This window comes from Bactrocera neohumeralis, chromosome 4 (assembly GCF_024586455.1).
Source record: "Bactrocera neohumeralis isolate Rockhampton chromosome 4, APGP_CSIRO_Bneo_wtdbg2-racon-allhic-juicebox.fasta_v2, whole genome shotgun sequence".
Lineage (NCBI taxonomy): Eukaryota > Metazoa > Arthropoda > Insecta > Diptera > Tephritidae > Bactrocera > Bactrocera neohumeralis.
The window spans coordinates 48,688,042-48,712,550 of NC_065921.1; the positions used below are offsets into that span (position 1 = coordinate 48,688,042).

The 24,509-nt window shown below is 37.0% G+C and overlaps 1 protein-coding gene across 2 annotated transcripts in view; it reads left to right on the forward strand.

The window, feature by feature from the left end:
• Positions 1 to 24,509, forward strand: part of LOC126754517 (kinesin-like protein KIF12) — a 69,124-nt gene that overhangs the window by 9,997 nt on the left and 34,618 nt on the right. For both annotated transcript variants that reach the window (XM_050466569.1, XM_050466568.1), the window contains exons 2-4: positions 10,882 to 11,053; positions 11,184 to 11,411; positions 12,355 to 12,495. In XM_050466569.1, the coding sequence (XP_050322526.1) occupies positions 10,882 to 11,053; positions 11,184 to 11,411; positions 12,355 to 12,495 (541 nt within the window). The remainder of the gene's footprint in view (positions 1 to 10,881; positions 11,054 to 11,183; positions 11,412 to 12,354; positions 12,496 to 24,509) is intronic.

The following is a 24,509-nucleotide window of genomic DNA, read 5'->3' on the forward strand; positions in this document are numbered from 1 at the left end:
ATTATAAAACGTGCTTCGTTGCACTCGTAGAAATCGTCTGGATCAGTAACCTCCTCCTCTGAATCATTATTAGCGATTAACTGGCGATACACTTTTCGTGGTCGCCCCCTTTGCCCCGTACGTACATACGATGGTCGGCCTCTGCCACGTAGTTTATTACCTACACCTACCTCACAATTAGACGCGTCTACCAAGTCTTCATTTCCACATTCGACCTCGCTATCTGTATTACTATTTTCGAATATAACGTCCATTTTATTTTCATGTTCAACGTCTTTTTCATTTTCGTGCTCAAATTCTTCAAAAGTTCCATCAAAAGCAGATTTATCGATGAACTTTACGTCACGACTTATTATAATGCACTTTTTAGTCTTTGAATATAAACGGTACGCTTTTGATTCGCATGAGTAGCCAACAAATATACATGGCTCAGCGCGCGAATCGAATTTTCCTTTTGAAGGATTTTTGTTTAGAACGTATGCTATTGTACCAAATATTTTCATATACGCCACTGTCGGATTTTTCTTGGTCCATACCCGGTATGGAATCACCCGTTGTTCTTGTTACACAACGATTTCGAATATAACACGCCGTATTCACCGCTTCAGCCCAAAATGATGGTGGTGCACCCGCATGTTTCATCATGCACCTGGCCATATCAACGAGAGTTCTGTTTTTACGTTCAGCCATACCGTTTTGCTGCGGAGTATACGGTGCCGTAAGTCGACGATTGATTTCGCACTCTTTTAAAAATGTATTGAACTCATTATTGCAATATTCACGCCCGTTGTCCGATTGCAACGCTTTTATTTTCTTTCCCGTGAATGTCTCAACTTTAGCTTTATATTCTTTAAAAACTTTCAGTACGTGTGATTTTTGTTTTATGAAAAATATTTCACACCACCTTGACTTTTCGTCAATAAATGTCACAAAATATTTCGCACCGCCATGGGACTCACACCTCATTGGTCCACACACGTCACTGTGCACAATCTCTAGCAGATCGCCAACTCTATTTCCATCTGATCTAGGAAAAGTTGCACGCACTTGCACAAATTTCACAATCGGAAAGTACTTCAGTTTGTTTAAATTTTAAACCATATACCGAACCGTTTGCCATTGATTTCAAATCGCGTTCGTTAACGTGTCCCATTCTGTAATGCCACAAATCAATATTGTTTTTGTAATTTGCCAAATTGGCGAAATCTTTCGAAGTTTTTAAATAATACAAATTGCCAATTCGTTCAGCTTCCAACACCACTTCATTATCTTTGTTCATAATCACGGCTTCGTTCTTTTTGAATTTAACTGTGTAACCCCTGTCAGTAATTTTAGCAACAGACAACAAATTTGTACGCAAATCGGCCACATGTAAAACGTTTTCTAAGTCTAAGTCAATTTGTTTTCCGCGAACGTTTGCTGTGGTGCACACTTTACCAACACTACTTATCTTCGTTGAGCAATTATTTGCCAAACTTCGTTCGTCATTTACTAGTTTAACACTTTCAAAAATGTTTTTATTCGCACTCATATGAGATGTGCAGCCACTGTCCAAACACCATCTCATATTTCCTATAGGGACGGCAAATGCTTTTTCTACTGAACATAAAGCCACTTTTGCCTTTTCGTTTGTTTCTTCACTCACACACGTATTTTGTTCTTGTTGTTTGTCATTGCAATTTCACGCGAAATGTCCCGGTTTACCGCACCGATAGCACTTTTTTGTTTCCATTGAATTTGACGAATTACGATCAACATACGATTGGCTTTGCTTTTTCTTTATGTAAAGCACGTTATTGTCTTCCATTTTGTCTTCTTTTGACTTTCGCGACTCGTGTTCTTCGAGAATTTTAACACGAAGAATGTCTGGCTTCGGTAGTTCATCTCGCGTTTCAACTGCACATCTAAATGTCTCGTATGACGCCGGCAAACTGTACAATAACAAGATTGCCAGTAACTCGTCGCCAATTTCGACGCCTATTTCTTTTAGCTTCGCTACTGCATCGAAGAACCCGTTAAGATGTTCTCGAACTTTCTCGTCTTCTGACATACGCGACAACGCTACACGTTTAAGTAACGTTGCTTTCCTAGCTGGCCCCTTTGATTGGAATGTCGATTCCAACCTTATCCAAATATCACGTGCACTTCTGCACTCTGAAATCAGCCCTAGCTCTGATGGCGCTATCGCCAACGTAATGTCCGCTGATGCCTTCTGGTCAGCATTTTTCCACTCGGAGAGTTTTGTCTCGTCTGTGGGACACAATTTAGTGCCATCAGCGTATTCCCACAAATCATTCTTTATTAAAATTGCCCGCGTTTGTAGCTTCCAAGAATCATAATTTTCCGCGTTTAGCGGCTCGATTCTTACTATACCAGCCATTATGCTGAAGTCTCAAATTATTTTTTCAATTAATTAAATGCACTTTTATTCTATATCGACCAGTCGTTCGCGATCACATGGGATGCTGGGCCCATAACCTGATGGTCCGAGAAGGTTTAAGGTTAAATAACGACTGAATTTATTCAATATGGATAAACATGTGTTTACAGTTTATAAAAGGATGTAACAAAAGAGAATATAGAAAAGGAATACAGAGTTGCAAGAGGTACATAGTTGTAATTTAAAGTACATATTCATTTAATACTATTTACTACGAACTACTTCGCCTCCACAATAGATTCTAATATTTTACATAATTTAAATTAAAGACTAAATTTTGATCAATTCTAGTTATCGATGAGGTTGCCATTTATGAATAAAGAATTAATGCTAAAAATAAACGATAAAAAATCCGCAATCACCGGAAGATAATGATAAAAATATACTGTTACACTCTATTAGGCTAATCATTAGATATTGAAAAGTACATGAGTCGATTGAATGAATATAAATTCAAGTTCTTGCGTTGATATATTAAGGTTAATATGTGCACATATATTTGTATAAAATTATGAGCTTTATTACAATGGAATTGTACGACCCTTTTGTTTAATCGTTCCATATTTACCGTCAAATAAATTGGTATGCATTTAATACGTAATTAACTGTATAATTATAATTGTGACAGAAAATAATCATCGAGATAAATGAAGACTTAAATAAAGGGAAATGCCCGGAATGAGGGGTCACATTAATCTAGCCAAATTACTGCACATTGTTATATCCATGTATCAAATGTATTACCTCTGTTTTTAATTGAATAGAGAAATACCACAACCTCCTTTAAATTGGGTAATATAATTGTAATAAGGACGCAAACTGACGACATATATATAAATGCAAATATATATTTTCTTTATTTGCCGGCTATTTTGTGTGTACGAACGCTGCCCAAGACTATCAGTTCTTTTAAAGGCTGCATTAGACGTTGGAGTAACTTTAGATATCCGAACATTGTCAATACAAGGTATACCACCAAAAAAATTTAGGGTAATGTGAATTGTTGACAAAATTGGTAAAAACGTTAACGTTATGGCATTATAGCTGCGAAAGCCCTACCTTTATCCGTTTCTGGTCACTTATATTCAAATACTCCCAGTTCTCAAATCTAAAATAAATAAGGCAGATCTTTAAAGCATACGAGTATCAAAAGTAGTTTAAATGTGTCTTCATTCTCAGTCTGAAAAAATTTTTTATCGTCAACCAGAAAATGGGGTTATATCGGCTATACTGCTTTGAACACGAATGAATTCTTATAGAAATAAATATTATTTTATCAAAAACACATTTGAAGGTCATCCTCAGCTATGTACTAATGCTTCTACATATTCGTACTGTTTGCTCCTTGCTGGTAATATGTTTCAGAAAGATGAGGTTCGTTTTGCTGAAAGAAAGACAAAATAGTTTTATTTTATTTAAAAGTAGACGGTCACAAGTTTCTGTACTAGGTATACACTAAATTATATTATTATAAGCCATTCAATACAGTAAAATTTCATGTGGAATGAATTAAGACGAAAATGTTATAAGTGGTATACAAGCCCCTGAGCAACCATATAACTGATATTCAGGATTTTGAAATGTCCGGCAACAATTTCAAAAATTAATGCAACCGCCCTTCCATTTCTCTGCCCCGAGTGGTTTTAGTACAATTTTCCTTGACGGGAAGTAAAGTATAATAGGAGAAAACTATCAAAATAAGATAATTTGATAGCAAATTTGATTTTGTCAAAGAATGAAGTTGAACCTTTTAGCTACTTTTTTATACTCTTGTAACCAGCTTTTTCACCTTACGGTTTTACGTATCACCTAAAACTAACTCTGTCCATCCATCCGTCCCGAAAATGGGTTGAATCGGGTCATTACTTCCCTGAGCCCTATATACCTCATATAAACATTTTCGAGCTTCCGGGTGGCTTTATACTGCGTATATCGGCGAATGAAAAGTAGAGAGCGTGTTTTACTCATAATAATGCATCTTTGTGCCTAAAATTGATAAAATTGAGCGAAAACTTGGCCGCCATATAACTAATATCAGGATTTTCGAACATCCGGCTGACTTTACTCCATGTGATGTGTGATTGTATGTGAGGTACCTTACTAAAACCCACTGAACATTTTTTAGTACGTGGCATGATAATAGTTAATTGATAAAATCGGTTTGGTATACCACCACTCCTATATTCTACATAAAATGTTTTCGATTTTCTAACAGACCTTATGTCGAATATTTCGGTCAGTGTAGGAGTTTTATAAAGTATATGTATATATAAAATTGCTTGCTATATAAAATGTTCGGGTGCATGAGAACTTAGCCGTTCCTTACTTGTTAATTATAAGCATTTCAAATTTAATTTAATTTAGCCTATACGTAAAGTAGTATTCTTGGACCAGCTCGAAAGGATTAAATGGCTTTATTTTTTTTTTTTGAAGTAATAACTTATTCAAATGCTTCTTATTCTTTACTGGCGTGGAAACGGTTTACGCGGTTATTACCGAGTTAACAACAGCCAGTCGTTTCTTCTTTTCGCAAGGTGGCGCCAATTGCAGATTCCATGCGAAGCCAGGTCCTTCTCCACCTTGTGTTTCTAACGGAGTGGAGGTCTTCCTCTTCCTCTGCTTCCCCCGGCGGGTACTGTGTCGAATACTTTCAGATCTGGAGCGAACGACATGACTAACCAGCGTAGCGCCTGTCTTTTAATTTGTTTTTGTTCGTCGAGAGAGGACTTTACTTCTAAATCGGCAGAGTCACTGTCTCGCCGCTCTACTCGTTACGTGTGATCAAGGCATAATAAGTTTTGTCGAAATCAGTTGGTCGGGTCCCAAAATATGTAATTTCATCAAAAAGTGGGTGGTGCCACGCCCATCGTCTAATTTTCACACCGGCTCCCATAAAACCTTCTTATAAAATCTCGGAGGTAAAATTTAATATCTCTGGTGTCATTAGTTTTTGATTTATTGCACTTTTAGTAGTTTTGAACAGTACCGTTATATGGGGAGTGAGGGGGGTTATCTTGCGATTTCATCCATTATTACATTGTCGGTAGGAGTTCTTATAATATTTACGCTCAGCAAATTTGGTTGTTGTAGCTATAGCATATTTAAGAGATACATATGTACATTATACATATTTATTAGACCGCGCGACCATGCCTGCTTTTTCAAAAATTTTGGCCTACAAGTGCCCCTTGCTACTGCGATTCCCTGTGTCAAATTACAATTTTATATCTTAATTTAGTGCTCTTCTTATGGAACTTCATAGGTGTTCGGTTAATGGCGATTTGTGGCCGTGGCAGTTGTGCGATTATGCCCATCTACGAACTCTCACATCTATGTATATACTATATATAAACGAAAGTTGTGTTAGTTACACCATTTATAAATATAACGGCTGAACCGATTTGGCTGAAAATTGGTGGAGAGGTAGCTTAGAACCAGGGTAAGGACATAGGATACCTTTTATCTCTTTATGTCAAAATTTAATACATACAACTCATAAATACAAAATTTATATTTCACATAATAAGCATTTGTTCAAAATTCATGTTTGTAGGAATCATTTGAATATATGCGTACAATTTTAAACAGTTTCTTCCTCAAAAATAATACAATTGCTAAGTATTTGTAATAGTAGAAAAGAACTGCAACCAAATTCGCAGTGCAATGGATTATAACTGGCTCAGTAATCAGTTGTTGAGTATGTATTATACAACATGCATACGAAAAGACTGATGTAATAACCTTTCCATCCGACTTTATAGTCTTTCCACGCCTGAGAACCGGTTCATCATGTGCAGTTCACTAGAATGACAGTCGATTGGATTTCAATGGGAAATGATGAAGCTTTGTATTGTCACACATCGACGCAAAAATTCGGTTTTATTACGATTAAAGAGAACTCAAGCACTTCTCAGAATCAGTTATTCGTTGTTTTTGTTGGATTATGAACTTGCAAGGCACCCACTTTGCACAGAGCTTTCGCCTCTTTAAGCTTAGGAAATATCTTTTCATCGGTGGATTTCCCTGAGCCCAAATTCAACAGTATTTTCCCCCAAAAAGCAATGCTTTATTAACACTCGAAATGCCTTATGATCCATTTTTTTTTTAAACTAACACAAGTTGCTTCATAAAAATGCTATATCTCATTAACTAATAGTTATAATCCAACTAAAAGAAATCATATAGATGGTAGTAGTAGTATTATCTATGGTTCAGCCACAGTGAAGCGTGGACGGGTCCTCTAGTATATTATAATTCTATTTCTATCTCGATTAGTTGTAGCTGATACATACATACAACCGTTAGGTGAACAAAACTATTATAATTTAAAGCAACAGTATAAGAATACAACAAGCTGTAAAGCTTATGGGTCTTACAATAAACGAAGAAAGAACGAAAGTACTAATATTCTCAACGACGAAATCAGTGTACCATAGTACGAACAAAACTTAATATTTGGCGAGCATAACTTTGAATTGGTTATCGGGTTTAAGATCTTGGGATAAATATTAATAATACGAACAAAATATCTGTGAATATAAACCAAAGGATTTTTAGTCGTTATAAAATGCTATTTCACACTAAGCAAACACGTAAACCGCCGCATCCTCGATAGATCGGTGATAATTTCAATCTATTGCACACTGATTGCTCGTGAATTGACATCACCAATGAACCGCTTTTAGACCCATAGTCCCCTAGCAAAGTTGTTTAGAATGATCCGTAGAGCATTTGCCGCATACGCGATTTTTTCCGTTTTTGGTTCCCAGTAAATCGACTCGCTCTTATGTACATATGTATGTATGTATAAAATATTAATAAACTCCTTATGTATGTATGTATATTTTGGTATAAATATTATTATTACTATTATTATTATTTAAGTATTATTTGTATTTTAAATTATGGTTTTATGAAATCTTTTGGAACTATGAGATTGATATTCATACTCGTATGCAACAATTTTCGTATAATTTTCACAGTTACTTTGCACTACTCCATAACTTCTCACCACCTACTACGACTTACCTATTTGGCACAATTCCGATTTCTTTGGCGCCGCGATCTGAAGGTACCGTTGGAAAGAGGAAGTTCTCCCCAAAATTCGAACATTTCATCAAGCTATTTCACCACATTAAACACACTTTACGCACATTTTTTACTTCATATTGATTAAATTAAACTATAAACATTTAAATAAATCCATATTTTACACTTTTTGCAGGCTTTTTACTTAAGAAATCTTTATTTTAAAAATTACTTTTTACACTTGTTGTGAACATCATTTATATGTCAACAATTATGAGGACATGGAACGCTGCCATATGATAATAAACAGATAAGAGCAATTCCCTGAAATTTCTCTTTTCGCTATAATTCCTCTTACTTTATTTAGCAATCTTAGTTCTAATAAAAAGAAGCTTCTATAAATTATATTTCAAATTAAAATGAGTATAAACAATATTTCCATGCATATACATAGATATGTTCTTATTTAAATTTAATAAACAACTTAGTTTTATTAAATAATAATATTACGTAATAAAATACTTATAGTTTTAAAGGAGTAATATGCGAAAGTACTTCAGTCACCCTGAGTATTGACTCGACTGTAATCAAATACGCAGTGCAATGGATCATAACAGGCTCAGTAATCAGCCGATGAATATTATACCAACTGCATCCCAAAGGAATGATTCCATAACCTTGCCAGTCGACTTTTTCATCTTTCCACGCTTGAGGACCGGTTCATTATGTGCAGTATACTAGGCTAACTGTCGATTGGACTCCAGTGTGAAATGATTGTCACACACCGACGCAAAAAAATTGTATTATGATTAAAGAGCACTCAAACACTTCTCAGAATCAGTTATTTGTTGTTTTTGTTGGATTGTGAACTTGCGCGGCAACCACTTTGCACAGAGCTTTCGCCTCTTTAGGGAGTCCACTGCCTTCATCTCTTTTCAACGATTAATTTCCCCTGTGCAGAACCCAAATTCAACCTATTTTTTACCCAAAATGATATACATATCTCATTAACTAATAGTTTCCCAGTTGCCAAATTTGTATACGTTTCTTTTAAATACTGACTAGAAATCATAGAGATGGTATTAGTAGTACCACCTACATATGTATCAGCCACAGTATGGCGTGAACGGGTCCTCTATTACTATATATAACTCTGTATCTACCCCGATTAATTTAAGTGGGACATACAAACGTTGGATGATCAATACTATTAATGATTATTGTATTGGTATATGATATATGGATTATTTATATTCTTACACATTCATTAACACTAAGTTACTTAGCCAAGTCTGATAAAGTCAATATTTACTACGACTTATTTATTTATAAAATTAATGAATTTTCTTTTCCAAATATACATATATGTGCTATATGTACATATAGTATGCAATGAAACGCACGCACTAAATCAAAGTATTTCAATTCAAGTATTTTACATCAATCTAATAACAATAATTAAAGAAAAACGCAGTATATTACGGTTTAACCGAATATTTCATACTCTTGCAACTTGCCAGGACCAAAGCCAGGGAAATGCCTTAAGGTGCAAAACGTCAACCAGAGGTTCAGAATCCAAGCAATTACATATACATATATGTATATAACAGATACACTGACCGCCATATTTCACATATTTATGGTAGTAAATTATAGCATCTCCAATATTCTTCTTCTTCTTAATTGGAGTAGACACCGCTTACGTGATTATAGCCGAGTTAACAACAGCGCGCGCGGGTACTGCGTCGAATACTTTCAGAGCTGGAGTGTTTTCATCCATTCGGACAACATGACCTAGCCAGCGTAGCCGCTGTCTTTTAATTCGCTGAACCAGAGAACATAAAACATAGAGAAGGTGCAAATTGAATTCTGAACTATGATTGAAGTAAGTCGCTCTATTTAGCAGATATGAGCATTCAATGGCAGAAATATATGTAATCTCTGGCTCATGTCGTTCCATCTCGTACAGATCGTTCCATCGAATGCGATATTTGCCGTGGCCAACGCGCAAAGGGCCATAAATCTTTCGCAGAACTTTTCTCTCGAAAACTCGCAACGTCGACTCATCAGTTGTTGTCATCGTCCAAGCCTCCGCACCATATAGCAGGACGGGAATTATGAGTGACTTATAGAGTTTGGTTTTTGTTCGTCGAGAGAGGACTTTGCTTCTCAATTGCCTACTCAGTCCGAAGTAGCACCTGTTGGCAAGAGTTGTCGTTTAGTTTTCATTGGTACTTGTACTATAAAGCATATTTTACAGACACTATACGTGCGTCTCTGGAGTTTTTGGTAATTGATTTTTCGCGCTTTTAGGGCTTTCTAACAGTATCGTTAAAGGGGGATTGAGCGGAGTTATGATCCGAATTCATTAATTTTCACACTTTCGGTAGGAGTTTATTATAGGATTTATTTTAAGTGAATTTAGTTACTTTTGGTTGACCGGTTTGAGAGGTATGTACATACATTAAACCTATTAGGGGACGGGGCCACGACCACTCTTTCAAAATTTTGGTGCCCCTTTCTACCGCAATCAATTGTGTTAAATTACTGTTCTATATCTTAATTTAGTGCTTAGTTACGACATTTTATAGGTTTTCCTTTAATGGCGTTTTTAGGTGGGGCGTGATCACACCCATTTACATCATTAGGATATCTCATATTTTACTCAAGTTATAGCTTGCACGGACGGAAGACGGTCGGACAGACAGACAGTCACCCGGATTTCTACTCGTATCATAATCCAGATGATTTATATATGGTATATAATCCTATATCCAACTCGATTAGTTTTAGATGATACATAATATGCAACCGTTAGGTGAACAAAACTATTATACAGGTACTCTGTAGCAATACGTTGCAAGAGTATAAAAAGTATTTTCATTTCTACTCCTTTATATTTATATTTGTGCACAGTGCAAACATACATATAATGAACAAACTGACACAATCACGTAATAAACGGACCAGGAATGGGTTGCTCGCGTGTCATTAACTTTAACTTGACTAATTTATACGGCTGACTAACACGTATTTATGTTAGTACATAGCATGTACATCCACGTATATATCTGTATGGGCATGGGAGTACAAAAGCTATTTTGCTGAAATACGATGTAGTATAATTATTCACCTACCTCAGCATAGAAAAGGTGGTTGCCGTCTTTGATTTCATATGTACCTTATGTGTGTACATGTGTATAGGCAATTCCACAGCCAACGCAACGGATGTCGAAGTTTGACGTCAAGTTCAAGGAAATGTTGTTCGACCAAGGTTATGAGTCAAGTTCATGCCTAAAATCTTAACCCAATTAAGTAAAGTTAGACTTTTACTTCCCAAACACATCACATATACATATATAATATTTACATATCTGTAAGTATCTGTTTTGATCTCTGTTTTGATTTTGCAGAATTGGTAGTGCGGATACTTTGGAAATAGTGGCCTCGAAATCCACTGGCAGTGAACCCTCGACACCGGAGGACAACATCAATGTTGTGGTGAGGGTGCGACCGCTGAATGAGAAGGAAAAACGTGACAGATATGGCATGATTCTTCAGTTCCCTGGAAATGGACAAATTATTGTGAGAGCTAATTACGCATATGTATTTATTTAATTGCTTAAATTAATACCAATATATTTATATATTAAGGAGAAGCTAACTTTCAAACAATTATAAAACATGTGTTTGTTTAAATATACTATATTTACAGATCGAAAGCAGTGAGAGAAACAACAAGAGATCACGAAATCAAGAGAATGTTCATGTATTTACTTATAACGTTGTATTTGAACCCGGAGCGACTCAGGAGGATATTTTGGATTATTCAGGTATCAAACGCATCATTGACATGGCAATCGAAGGTTTTAGCTGTACTGCATTTTGTTATGGACAAACTGGATCGGGGAAAACTCATACGTTGACTGGTCCACCTGACTTGGTAAGAAAGTTTGAGCTATAACTGAAAGCATGTATTTCTCTGTATATCTGTTCGAACTAACATTTCAAACACTCCTTTCCCAATATTCCTATTGACACCTTTTTTCAAGACGTCAAATGTAATCTATGGAAATTCTTAATTGAACTTCCTACAGACAGGGGTTAGATATTCTCTACAAGAACAAGAGCGAGTGCCGAAGAAATCTATTCAGTGTCTGATGAGTAGAACCGAAGCTATGATCAAGTTTTTTTGTCTACATATTGAAACAAGAAAAACCAAAAAATTAACGGTTTTTGTGAAACCTCTACCTTTGATGTAGGTTTTATGTGGTATATTCATATTGAAATGAATCTGCGCGAAGATGGCGTAGTGGTGATAGATTTACAAATTATGTAATGTGTTGTTTTAAATATTAATCATTAAGTGAGTAAATTAACAATAGTAAAATTTCATGACAGTTGTTTCCGTTGCATGCAAAAATATTATTAATGATAGCAACACGCTGTAAATTTCAGTTTTTCAGTTGTTCAGTTGAAGACGTCTTCGGTCAATATATGTAGGTATTTTGATAGTTTTTTTAGCATATATTTCCACTCCGAGATTACTACCGTTATGTTATATTCTCGCCTCCCGGATCGATTGCCGTCGCTTGAACCGCAATATCAATAAATTTTTTTTAATGGTTGTAATTATTTCAATTTATTTAGATTAATTAGCATATTATTACAATAAATGACATAACTTTTAGTGCAGCAGAGGCTCTTTTTGAAATATTGAGCCTTTTTGAATCACTTCTCTTCACTTTTCAACAAAAAGTGATTTTTACAGTTATTATAACATGTTGCGCTCTTGAATAAGTTTATCAGTTGTCTTTTTTATTTGAAACCTATATTAATATTCGTATAAAGAAGAATCATAATTAAGGTGTTTCTTGTTATTACAGTTTCACGGCAAACCGAATCTAAACGATCCCCGACATGGTCTTATCTTCCGGTCGTTTTTATACCTCTTCCAGTTGATAAAAAATCGAAAGGACGTAAATTATGTATTGAAAGCATCTTTTCTTGAAATCTACAATGAACGAGTAAGTGCTCTTTAATCTTAATTATAAACAATATTAGAATATATATACTTAAATATTAGATATACATATATACTTAAAGTATATCTCATCAATTTTTATACATTAATGATAAATTATGTAGTGCGATTAGACCGTAAAAATAAAATGTCATGAATAAGGAGTTCTGGAGGGTTCGAATTTGCACACATGAGTTTTAAAGAAATTTTTATTGATACACTTGTGTATGTTTAAAAATATTTTTCATTTGCTCAAAATTTTTGTGTGTGCACCTCAATATGAAACACATGCTCATCTGTGTACTTCAAATTTTTTGAAAAATGCACTCAAATAATTTTTTTTCTTTAACTAAGGAAATATTATTGTTTATAAATAGGCAAAAGTAAGTAAACCAAACAATTTTTGTCTTGTGAAGAAATTTGGTTTTGTGATAAGTAAATTATTAATGATAGCAGCATTTAGCAGTTTAGTTTCGAGCGATTTTTATTAAAATTAGTGTGTACTACACTCTTATGAATAAGCATAATAACCTTGATATAATATCTCCTGGTATACCGACATACTGGCCCAGTGATAGATAAAAAATACCAGACGTTATAGATTTTGTTGTAGCCAAAAATATAGATAGATCGCTTATGACAGCTGATACATGTACAGACCTATCATCTGATCATTCTTCTGTACTGATGAAGTATACGAACAGCCAATGATATTTGAGCCAAAAGTTTCTGTAACATCTCATAAAACTAACTGGTTGAAGTATAGAAAATATATGAGCAGCCACATGAATATTGATTGCAAAATAAATACACGAAGAGACATTGATGAAATTATAAGAGAATTTAATTATGTAATAACTAATTCAGCTGTATTGGCAACACCAAAAAGAAACAATATCTCATTTGGTTTTAGAAAGATCATTAAAATGAATAGCCTTGTAAAAGGCAGGCTAGACGTGAATGGCAGTTAAGTCGCTCACCTTCAACTCCGCTTCAACTGAAATCTGATGTACGTAAGTTAAAAAAAGCACTTAAACGCGAGGAAGAACACAACGCTGAAAATTATATAAAGAAACTGTGCCCACATTTTAGCAAGCAAAACTGCCTTTGGGAAGCTCAAACGTCTTTTGAGCCACCAGTAGATTCCAAAATGACTCTAAGACAGTTGAATGGTAATTGAGCGCGTAGTCATGAGGAAAAGGAAAATCGCTTTGCAAATCACCTAGAAAAGGTATTTCAACCTAATTGACCAAAGAACAACTTTAAGTTGCCAACTTTGGCCAATACCGGTAACGAGTCGCTTGTGTCTATTAGGACTTCTACTTCCGAAGTTCGAAAAAGGCATCAGGACACTATAATATTACTCCAAAAATGATAATTGAGTTACCAAATATTGCTATAACGGTGCTCTTCTTGCTCTTTAATGCACTCCTTGGTTTCGGATACTATCCAATTTCAGGGAAAAAGTCGCAGATCATCATGATAGATAAACCCGGAAAATACTTAACACAGCCGTCTTCCTACAGACTTAAGTCTCTCACCCTGTATTTTTAAAATATTTGAAATCAAATCTATCAAAGATGACTCCTCACGGTAACATGCTAGACCCGACTCTGTACATACTATATACAGAATACAAGCCAACACCTATTAACGTATTGACATCCACTTTCGAGGATGACACAGCTCTAGTAAGCCGTAACAAATGTCCCATCAGAGCATCAAGAGTATTAGAGCAGCACTTAACTTTTGTCGAAGAATGGCTGGCCAACTGGCGTATAAATATTAATGAGCAAAAATGCAAGCTTGTTACATTCTCGCTAATACCAGAGACGTGTCGACAATTAAAATAAACAATACCTCGAAGTAACTTATCTTGAAATCCATCTGGGTCGAAGGCTCATGTGGCGAAAACATATAGCGAATAAAATAACTTGCATGAAGCTCAGAGCAGCATATTTAAATTGGCTTTTTACAAAAATTCTAAATTTAGCATAGACAACAAACATAGAATGCAATAATAAAACCGATTTGGATATATGGCATTTAATTGTGGGTTCGACCTGCGCAACCAACATTGATATAATACAAAGGTTCCACTCTAAAATGCTTAGAACAATCACAGGTTCACAATGGTACATGCATAATGAAAACATTCATAAAGATCTTGATATTCCTATGATAAAGAAGGAAATAGAGGACAGCAGAATGAGATTTTTTTCTAAATTCCCACAATCAAACACGTTTAAAAAGAAGTGATCTACAAGCCTACCAGAGAGCAACGTTCTACCAGAAAAAGCTCAACCACATTCTTGAGCTTGGTTAAGCTTTACCAAGCAGATCCAATAAATATAGAAATTAAAAAAAAAAAAATAGGGATATTACACTAAATACCTATTCCACTGAAACTTTGGTTGCTGGAACAGCTAAAACGACTTCCGTAAGTTTTCTTAGATCTGTATCTAAGGAGGATGCCGTCTAGCTATATCTTCTTCTTCTTTAATGGCGTAGACACCGTTTACGCGGTTATAGCCGAGTTAAAAACACCGCGTTTCTTCTTTTCGCAATTTGGCGCCAATTCGAGATACCAAGTGCAGCCAGGTCTTTCTCCACCTGATTTCTCCAATGGAGTGACTGAGTGACGGATCCTCCTCTTCCTCTGCTTCCACCGGTAGGTGCTCCTTCAAAGCTGGAGTGTTTTCTTGATTTGCTGAACTATGTTACTGTCGTCGTATTGCGCCTACAGCTCATCGTTCCATCGAGTGCGGTACTCGCCGTTGAAAATGCGCAAAGGTCCATACGAGGTGTGTTCAAAAAATATCGCGAATTTTGTGTTTTTTCAAAAATTATTTATTTATTCATGAATATCTATTTTGTCCCCTTCAAAGTAATCCCCACGAGATATTACACACTTGTGCCAACGGTTTTTTCAATCTTCGAAGCACTTCAAAAAATCATTTTTTTTATCTTCTCCAGCTCCTCCTTCGATGCCGTCTTTATCTCGTCAAGAGAAGCGTAACGTCGTCCTTTCATGGGCCTCTACAGTTTAGGGAACAAGAAAAAGTCACAGGGGGCCAGATCAGGGGAATACGGTGGCTGCGGCATCATTAGTGTGTTGTTTTTGGCCAAAAAGTCGCGCACAAGCAACTAGCCGAGTTAAGAACAGTGCGCTAGTCGTTTCTTCTTTTCGCAAAGTGGCGCCAATTGAAGATTCCAAGCGAAGCCAGGTCCTTCTCCACCTAACCCTTCCAATGGAGTGGAGGTCTTCCTCTTCCTCTGCTTCCCCCGGCGGGTACTGCTTCGAATACTTTCACAGCTGGAGTGTTTTCGTCCATTCGGACGACATGACCTAGCCAGCGTAGCCGCTGTCTTTTAATTCGATGAACTATGTCAATGTCGTCGTATATCTCATGCAGCTCATCGTTCCATCGAATGCGATATTCGCCGTGACCAACGCGCAAGGGACCATACATCTTTCGCAGAACTTTTCTCTCGAAAACTCGCAACGTTGACTGATTAGATGTTGTCATCGTCCATCCTTCTGCACCATATAGCAGGACGGGAATAATGAGTGACTTATAGAGTTTTGTTTTTGTTCGTCGAGAGAGGACTTTACTTCTCAATTGCCGAAGTAGCACCTGTCTGCATTGGATTTCGAGGCTGACGTTGTTGTTGGTGTCCAAGATAGACGAAATTATCTACAACTTCGTAATTATGACTGTCAACAGTGATGTGGGAGCCTAGTCGCGAGTGTAACGACTGTTTGTTTGATGACAGGAGATATTTCGTCTTGCCCTCGTTCATTTCCAGACCCATTTGCTTCACTGCCTTATCCATTCTGGCGAAAGCTGAACAACGACGAGGTTGTTAAGGCCAATGATATCAGTATCATCGGCGTACGCCAGCAGCTGTACGCTCTTATAGAAGATGATGCTACAGATGTTTAGTTCTGTAGCTCGAACTATTTTCTACAGCAGTGGGTTGAAGAACTCACACGAAAGAGAGTCGCCTTGTGTGAAACCTAGTTTGGTATCGAACGGCTCGGAGAGGTCCTTCCCGATCCTGACGGAGCTTTTCGTGTTGCTCAACGTTAGCTTACACAGCTCACTTTCGTGCTGTCAAAGGCAGCTTTGAAATCGACGAAGAGGTGGTGTGTATCGATTCTCCTTTCACGGGTCTTTTCCAAGATTTGGCGGATGGTGAATATCAGGTCAGTTGTTGATTTGCCTGATCTAAAGCTCGATAGAACCATATACGCGTTGTTGAGGAGGCTTATCCCACGGTATTTGGCGCAGATTTTGGAGCCTCCCTTTTTGAGCAAGCTTTCATCCGACCATATTTTATAAAGAACCTGATGCATGCTCCTTATCAGTTCTTCGCCGCCGTGTTTGAATAGCTCGGCCGGCAATCCATCGGCCCCCGCTACTTTGTTGTTCTTCAGACGAGTAGTTGGTCTTAGAACTTCTTTATGGTCGAGCAATGGAACGTCTCTTCCATCGTCATCGATTGGGAAATTGGTTACTAGATCAGCTCCTTGGGTTCAACAAGAGTACGATCTGGTCTTGAAACCTTGTGATATTCGCCGCATTTTTTCGTAAATTTTTCGAGCATTACCCCCGGCGGCCAGCTTGTCAAGCTCTTCATACTCATGCATTTCGGCCTCTTTGTTTTTCTGTCTGCAAATGCGTCTCGCTTCCCTCCTCATTTCTCGGTATCAATCCCATCCCGCACGTGTTGTGGTCGATCGTAACGTTGCGAGGTAGGCAATGTATTTTCTCTACATCATTCTTCTTCTTTATTTCCCAACACGTATTCGAATATTAGTGATTATATAACATTTAATATGTATAATAATAATAATAAGATTAATAATAATATAATAATGTAATGTTTACATGTTATACATATATTAAAAAATCACAGGTTTTTAATTATCGTAGCATATCAAGATCTTTATGAATGCACCCGTGATTATTCTAAACATTTCAGATTGGAACCTTGCACAGGTCGTACCCCACAGTTGAATGCCATACATCCAAATCGGTTTTATTATTGCATTGTATAACACGACTTTGTTGTCTAGGCTAAGTTTAGAATTTTTGTTTAAAAGCCTATTTAAATTTACTGTTCTTAACTTCTTGCAAGTTATTTTACTCGCCATATGTTTTCCATTTTTCGATCCAGGTGAATCCCAAGATAAGTTACTTCATTCGCTTGGGGTACTAGAACATTGTTTATTTTCACTGCCCGACAAGTTTCTGGTATTAGCGAGGATGTAACATGTTTGCACTTTTGCTCATTCATATTAATACGCCAGTTGGCTGGCCATTCTTCGACAAAAGTTAAGTGCTGTTCTAATACTCTTGATGCTCTGATGGGGCATTTGTTACGGCTTACTAGAGCTATGTCATCCTCGAAAGTGGTGTCAATACGTTAGTAGCTGTTGGAATTGTGAGGTATTGATCAAAATAAAACACCGTTTATTAACCGAGTATATTTATATTTAATTGAGAATATTAAAATGTTTAATTTAGTATTTAATTCAAGAATATTAAACGTAAAGCTCCAAAAACCAAAGTTGCGCGTCTTACTTCCTCGCGTTCGCTCTCGATACTCCCTCGCAAGCATCCCTCGTCTTGCCACCTGTTGCTCATTTAGTAGGCTTGCCATCTATCGTTGACAGAATGTATGCAGTATATTTTATGTACAGAGTGGGGCCTAAGACGCTACCCTGATTTACACCAGCCCTTATTACTCATTCTTCTGAGATGAAGTCTGCTACTTTAACTCTAAATTTCTTGTTTCTTAAATATCACTTCAAAGTTTTATGCAATTCCTAAGGTAAAAGGCTTTTGATTTTCCATAAAAGGCCTTATCGAACACCTGAGCTACATCTAGAAAAATAGGTGAACAGTACTCTCTGTGCTTGAATGCTTTCCTGATTTCGTTAGTAATTCTATTTACTTGCTCTACAGTGCCATGTTTAGCACGAAAACCGAATAGGTGCGTTGGTATTATATTATTTTCGTGGAGGAAAGGAGTCATCCTTGATAGTAACACTTTCAGATATATGAGAAATGCAGGGTAAGAGACTTATTGGTCTGTAGGAAGACGGCTGTGTTAGGTCTTTACCAGGTTTATATATGTATCATGTTGATCTGCGACTTTTTCTACGAAATTGGATAGTATCCGAAACTAAGAACTGCATTAAAGAGCAAGATGAGCTCCGCTGTAGCAATTTTTGTTAACTCAATAATCATTTTTGGAGCAATATTATCGTGTCCTGATGCCTTTTTCGGATTTAGCTCTTTTATGATTCTAGTAACTTCTGAAGTAGAAATCCTAATAGACACAAGCGAATCATTACCGGTATTGGGCAAGGTTGGCAACTTAAAGTTGTTGAAATACCTTTTTAGGTGATTTGCAAAGCAATTTGCCTTATCCTCATCCCTACGTGCCCATTCAACTGTCTTAGAGGCATGTTGGAATCTGCTGGTGGATTATACGACTTTTGGACTTTCCAAAGGAAGTTTTGCTTGCTAGATTTTGACACAGTTTCTTCATATAATTTTCAGTGTTGTGTTCTTCCTCGCGTTTAAGCGCTTTTTTTAGCTTTCGCACAGCAAATTTCAGTTGAAGAAGAGTTGAAGGTGAGCGACTTAACTACCATTCACGTCCAGCTCGCCTTTTCTCATTTACAAGTTTCTCTATTTCATTATTGGTGATCATTCTAAAACCAACTGGTTTATTGTTTCTGTTTGGTGTTGCCAATACACCTGCATTAGTTATTACATCATTAAATTCTCTTATGCTTTCATCTATGTATGTCTCTTCCTGTATTTATTTTGCAATAAATATTGATGTGGCTGCTCATATACTTTCTATACTTCAACCAGTTAGTTTTATGTGATGTTAGAGAAACTTTTGGCTCAAATATCAAGGGCTGTACGTATAACTTTATTAGAATCTTTCGAAGCCACGAAAGTTAATACCCCGTTTTCCTTCAATTTTTCCTTGTATAATTAATTGTAGGAGCTCATACTTAGAGTGCCTCATAATATCTTCTAGGTAGGCTGCTCTTTGTTTTATGGTCTTTAACAACTCTCCATTGCGGTTCACTCCTCTCAAAACTTCATGGGATTTTTAGAATTCTTCTATTAAGCCATAGCTGGAAGGACTCAAACTTGTTCATATGTATGTGTGATTTTTAGAATTCACGGTTCGCATAGAGAAGCACTGACCAAACATAGCATTTTAAACAAGTAAGGAAGGGCTAAGTTCGGGTGTCACCGAACATTTTATACTCTCGCATGATAAAGTGATAATCGAGATTTCATTATCCGTCATTTACACATTTTTCAAATACCGTATTTGTGTAAAGTTTTATTCCGCTATCATCATTGGTTCCTAATGTATATATTATACAAAGAAGGCATCAGATGGAATTCAAAATAGCGTTATATTGGAAGAAGGCGTGGTTGTGAACCGATTTCACCCATATTTCGTACATGTCATCAGGGTGTTAAGAAAATATTACATACCGAATTTCATTGAAATCGGTGGAGTAGTTCCTGAGATATGGTTTTTGGTCCTTAAGTGGGCGACGCCACGCCCATTTTCAATTTTTAAAAAAAGCCTGTGTGCAGCTTCCTTCTGCCATTTCTTCCGTAAAATTCCTGTAACGCACTTTTAGTGATTTTCAACATAACCTTTGTATGGGAGGCGGGCGTGGTTATTATCCGATTTCTTCCATTTTTGAACTGTATATGGAAATACCTGAAGGAAACGACTCTATAGAATTTGGTTGACATAGCTATAGTAGTTTTTTAGATATGTACAAAAAACTTATGTCCAAATATGCCCCTCCCTAATGCGATCCTTTGTGCCAAATTTCACTTTAATATCTTTATTTATGGCTTAGTTATGACACTTTATAGGTTTTCGGTTTTCGCCATTTTGTGGGCGTGGCAGTTGGCCGATTTTGCCCATCTTCGAACTTAACCTTATTATGGAGCCAAGAAATACGTGTACCAACGTGTTCATCATGATATCTCAATTTTTACTCAAGTTACAGCTTGCACGGACAGACAGACATCCGGATTTCAACTCTACTCGTCACCCTGATCACTTTGGTATATATAACCCTATATCTGACTCTTTTAGTCTTAGGACTTACAAACAACCGTTATGTGAACAAAACTATAATACTCTCCTTAGAAACTTTGTAGCGAGAGTATAAAAACGTATTTTGGTTGTGATGTTGAGGTCATGGCTACATAATATGTTTTTGTATTTGAGAAAAGTTGTTCGCGCAAATTCGATTCGACATTTTATTTCTTTAGAACAATCCCAATTTTCATTGATCTGACAACCGAGGTACTTGAAATTTTTAACTCTTTAGATGGGCATATTATTAATCATGAGGTGTGTCATTGTGTTTATATGGTTTTCCTTCTAATTATCATGTACTTCGTCTTGTTTATGTTAATGCGTAGGCCATAGTCACTACGTAAGTTAACTCGGTTTACAAATTCTTGTAATCCCATCAAGCCATCGGCTATAAGTGTAGTGTCATCTGCATAGCGTATATTATTGATGATATTGGTTACCGATTATTGAAATATGACTTCCAAATATATCTTAAATAACAAGAGGGACAGAATGCATCCTCGTCTTACACTTCGTGAAATAGATATTTCTTCGGTTATATCACCATTGATGCTTACATGGGCAATTTGTTGCCAATATAGATTTCTTATACATCTATCGTCATCTATTCCCATAGAATGAAGAATTTTATCGTGTTTAATGGTGCCGAAAGCTTTCTCATAATCAATTAAACATAAAAATACATATTTTTGGACATCTTTACAGTTTTTAACCAAAACTTGTACACAGAACAATGCCTCGCGTGTTCCAAGACCTTCTCTGAAGCCAAATTATATATATTATATATTCTAGCGTGAATGACTTTTAGAAATATCTTGAGAGCATGTGACATTAGACTAATTAGTCTGTATTCACTACAATCTTTCGCATTATTTATCTTAGATAGTATGAATGTAAATTTTAACCAGTCTTTTGGATATTGGCCATTGATAATTGAGTCATATTTTTGTCATTTATTAACTTTAGAATTTCAGCTGGAACCTCATCTGGACCTGTTGCTTTGTAATTTTCCATAGATTGATAAATAGATAAATTAAATTAATTAAAAACGTTTTAAATATATTTCTTCCATATATTTTTCTTTTCACTTATGTCAAATACCACCTCATTGTTTTCATTTATAAGGATTGAGGGCGGATTTTTACGATGAATACCTGTGGTTTCTTTCAATTTTTTGTGTAAATGGAAGGTATCATGTAAAAATTGTAATCTTTCAATTTCTTGGCATTAATTCTTTATCCAATTTGATTTAGCATTACGGGTCATCTTTCTTATTTCTCTATTCAGTTGTCGATACATCTCAGTGTTTTTATTTTTATATTCCCGGCGTTTACTTATTAGTTTTAATATGTCATCTGTCATCCAATGAGTTTTATTATTTTCTTTCTTATATATTCCAAGAGGTTTTTTGCTGTTGTACAAATCATCTCTTTTTAAGTCGCTCCATATACTTTCCGCACTTCCTGATGAGATATCATTTATTTTTTCATTATTTTCACTTTCAAATAAGCGTTTCACACTTTCGTCTCTCAACTTATCAAGATTTAGCTTAATTTTAGCTTACTTTTTTTAATTACGGCTAGCCTAATAGGCAATTTTGCCAGTAGCAATTTGTGATTCGAAGGTACATCCACTCCTGAATATGTATTGACCTTTTTTATTGAGGTACGGAAGCGATTATTTATCAGAATGTAATCTATTTGATTTCTGATGATATTATCAGAGGCGTCCGATGGAGATTTCCATGTATAAAGTCTTCTGGGAGGCAGGCTAAATAATGTGTTCGAAGTTATAGGTTTGTGATCTTGACAGAATTGAATTAGTCTCATTTCTTTCATCTAAGCCGTATTGGTCTGCGACTCCTTCGACTTTTTCTTTTCCAACTTTTGCAATAAAATCGCCTTGAATTATATTTATTTCATATTGTTTTGTTAATTGCATAAGTTCGTCTAGTTCATCATAGATAGTTTCTATTTCGTCGTCACTTTTGTCTACTGTTGGAGCATAGACTTCAATAATATTAATATTCAGTGGTTTTGCAAATAACTGTAGATAATTTTAGAGTTTTTTTTTTAAGAATTTCACGGCACTTACCTCACAGTATGGAATGTGTATGACGGTGCGCAACGAATGTAAAAGAGAGTGCACGGAAGAACGTACGCTGACTGGTCGAGTTCGCGGTTGAAAACAAAAAGAGGCTGGTGCCTTGTCCGTCAGTCCCTTTTGTTCTTTTTTGTGCGGTGTCCTCATGTGAGTAAAATTCGTGATGTTGGTATTGTGTGCGTGTGATGTGGAATGTGAAATGAAGATGTGGTGTAGAATGATGATGTGGTGAATGTAATGTGTAGTAGTGTGAGGGTGGTCTGAGACTCATTTAGCCATCCCGGCCCCCCTAGGCAACTGATTAGCCTAGGAGTCGCTGCAGCTGTTGCAGCGTTGCCACGACGCTGCTGAGACCCGTGGATCGCCGTGGTTGGGGTCTAGGCTGACGACGCCGAATAGTCATTCCAACCCGCTGATGCACTCGCGTTACGGGTAGATGCCTTGTTACGTGGCTGCGAGGTATAGCTGGCCTATGATCGTCGCGCATCGCGGTGCGATGCAGCAGCGTGTGATGCGGCCGGTGGCAGATTTGGCACAGACCCCTCGACTCACACTCTTGCAACCTATGCATCTGCGATAGGCAGTTCACACAGGGCCCGTGTGCCTGGGCAACTTGCTGCCTTTGTAACGGTCGCATCCCTCGAAAAATCCCACAATGATGCAAGCGATGTGGGCGTCGACATAGGGGGCATCTTATGCGATGCCCGTCCGGGACCCGGGTTGAGCGGTTACCGGTTGCAGGTGCAGTTGCCGGCACTGTTGCCGTTGCAGTTGCCGGTGCTGTTGCCGGTGTTGTTGCCGGTGCTGTTGCAACGGCAGCTCGGGGCACTGGGGTTGGCCCGGTGCGTTGCACGCTGGTAGCCGACCGAACGGTTGGCGTGGCTAACACTGGCGTATCTACGTCCATGGTAATCTATGTATAAAGGAGATTGTTAATTAGAAATGAATGGCCGTCGTGTTGATCGACCATTTTTTGTTAGTTTTCTTTACGGTTTGTTATTTTTATGTACGGTTTGTTATTTTTATGTACGATTTGTTATTTTTATTTACGGTTGTTATTTTCTGACGGTTGTTATTTTTTAACGGTTGGTATTTGCGTATTTCTCGTTTTCATTTGATTAGCTTATTGTGACACGATAATATCGGTTTGTTTTTACGGTTTTCGGATTCGCGATCATCGGAAGTTGGCAGAAAGCATAGCTTCACGAGCGGTCTGGTTAGCGTTCCGTTTTGCGTACGGAGATCAACGATTCGTATGTGACCGTCGGAGCCGTAATGTAGCTTTTCTATGCGGCCAAGCCGCCACTCGGTGGGGGGTAGTCAATCATCGTGAATGAGGACACAGTCTCCAAGTTTAGGCGCTTGTTCAGGAGTCTTCCAGCGGTAGATCCTTTATGTATTCGTTCTTCCATCGGCGGCTGAAATCATGATGGAGAATCTTAATTCGTTCCCATCGATTTAATAGGGATAGCGACTCCACGCCTGGCTCAGGAATGGCCAGGATGGGTGCTCCCTTTAGAAAATGCCCTGGAGGGGTCTTGCGATAATACGGTGAGTGGCCGTGAATTGAGAACGGCTTCAATTCGATTTAATAACGTCGTGAACTCTTCGTAATTGAATTTATAATTTCCAGCTACCCGTTTGAAATGGGTTTTGAAGCTTTTTACAGCTGATTCCCACAAACCGCCCATATGAGGAGCGCTTGGGGGTATAAATTGCCAATTGATACCTTGAGGGGCGTACTTT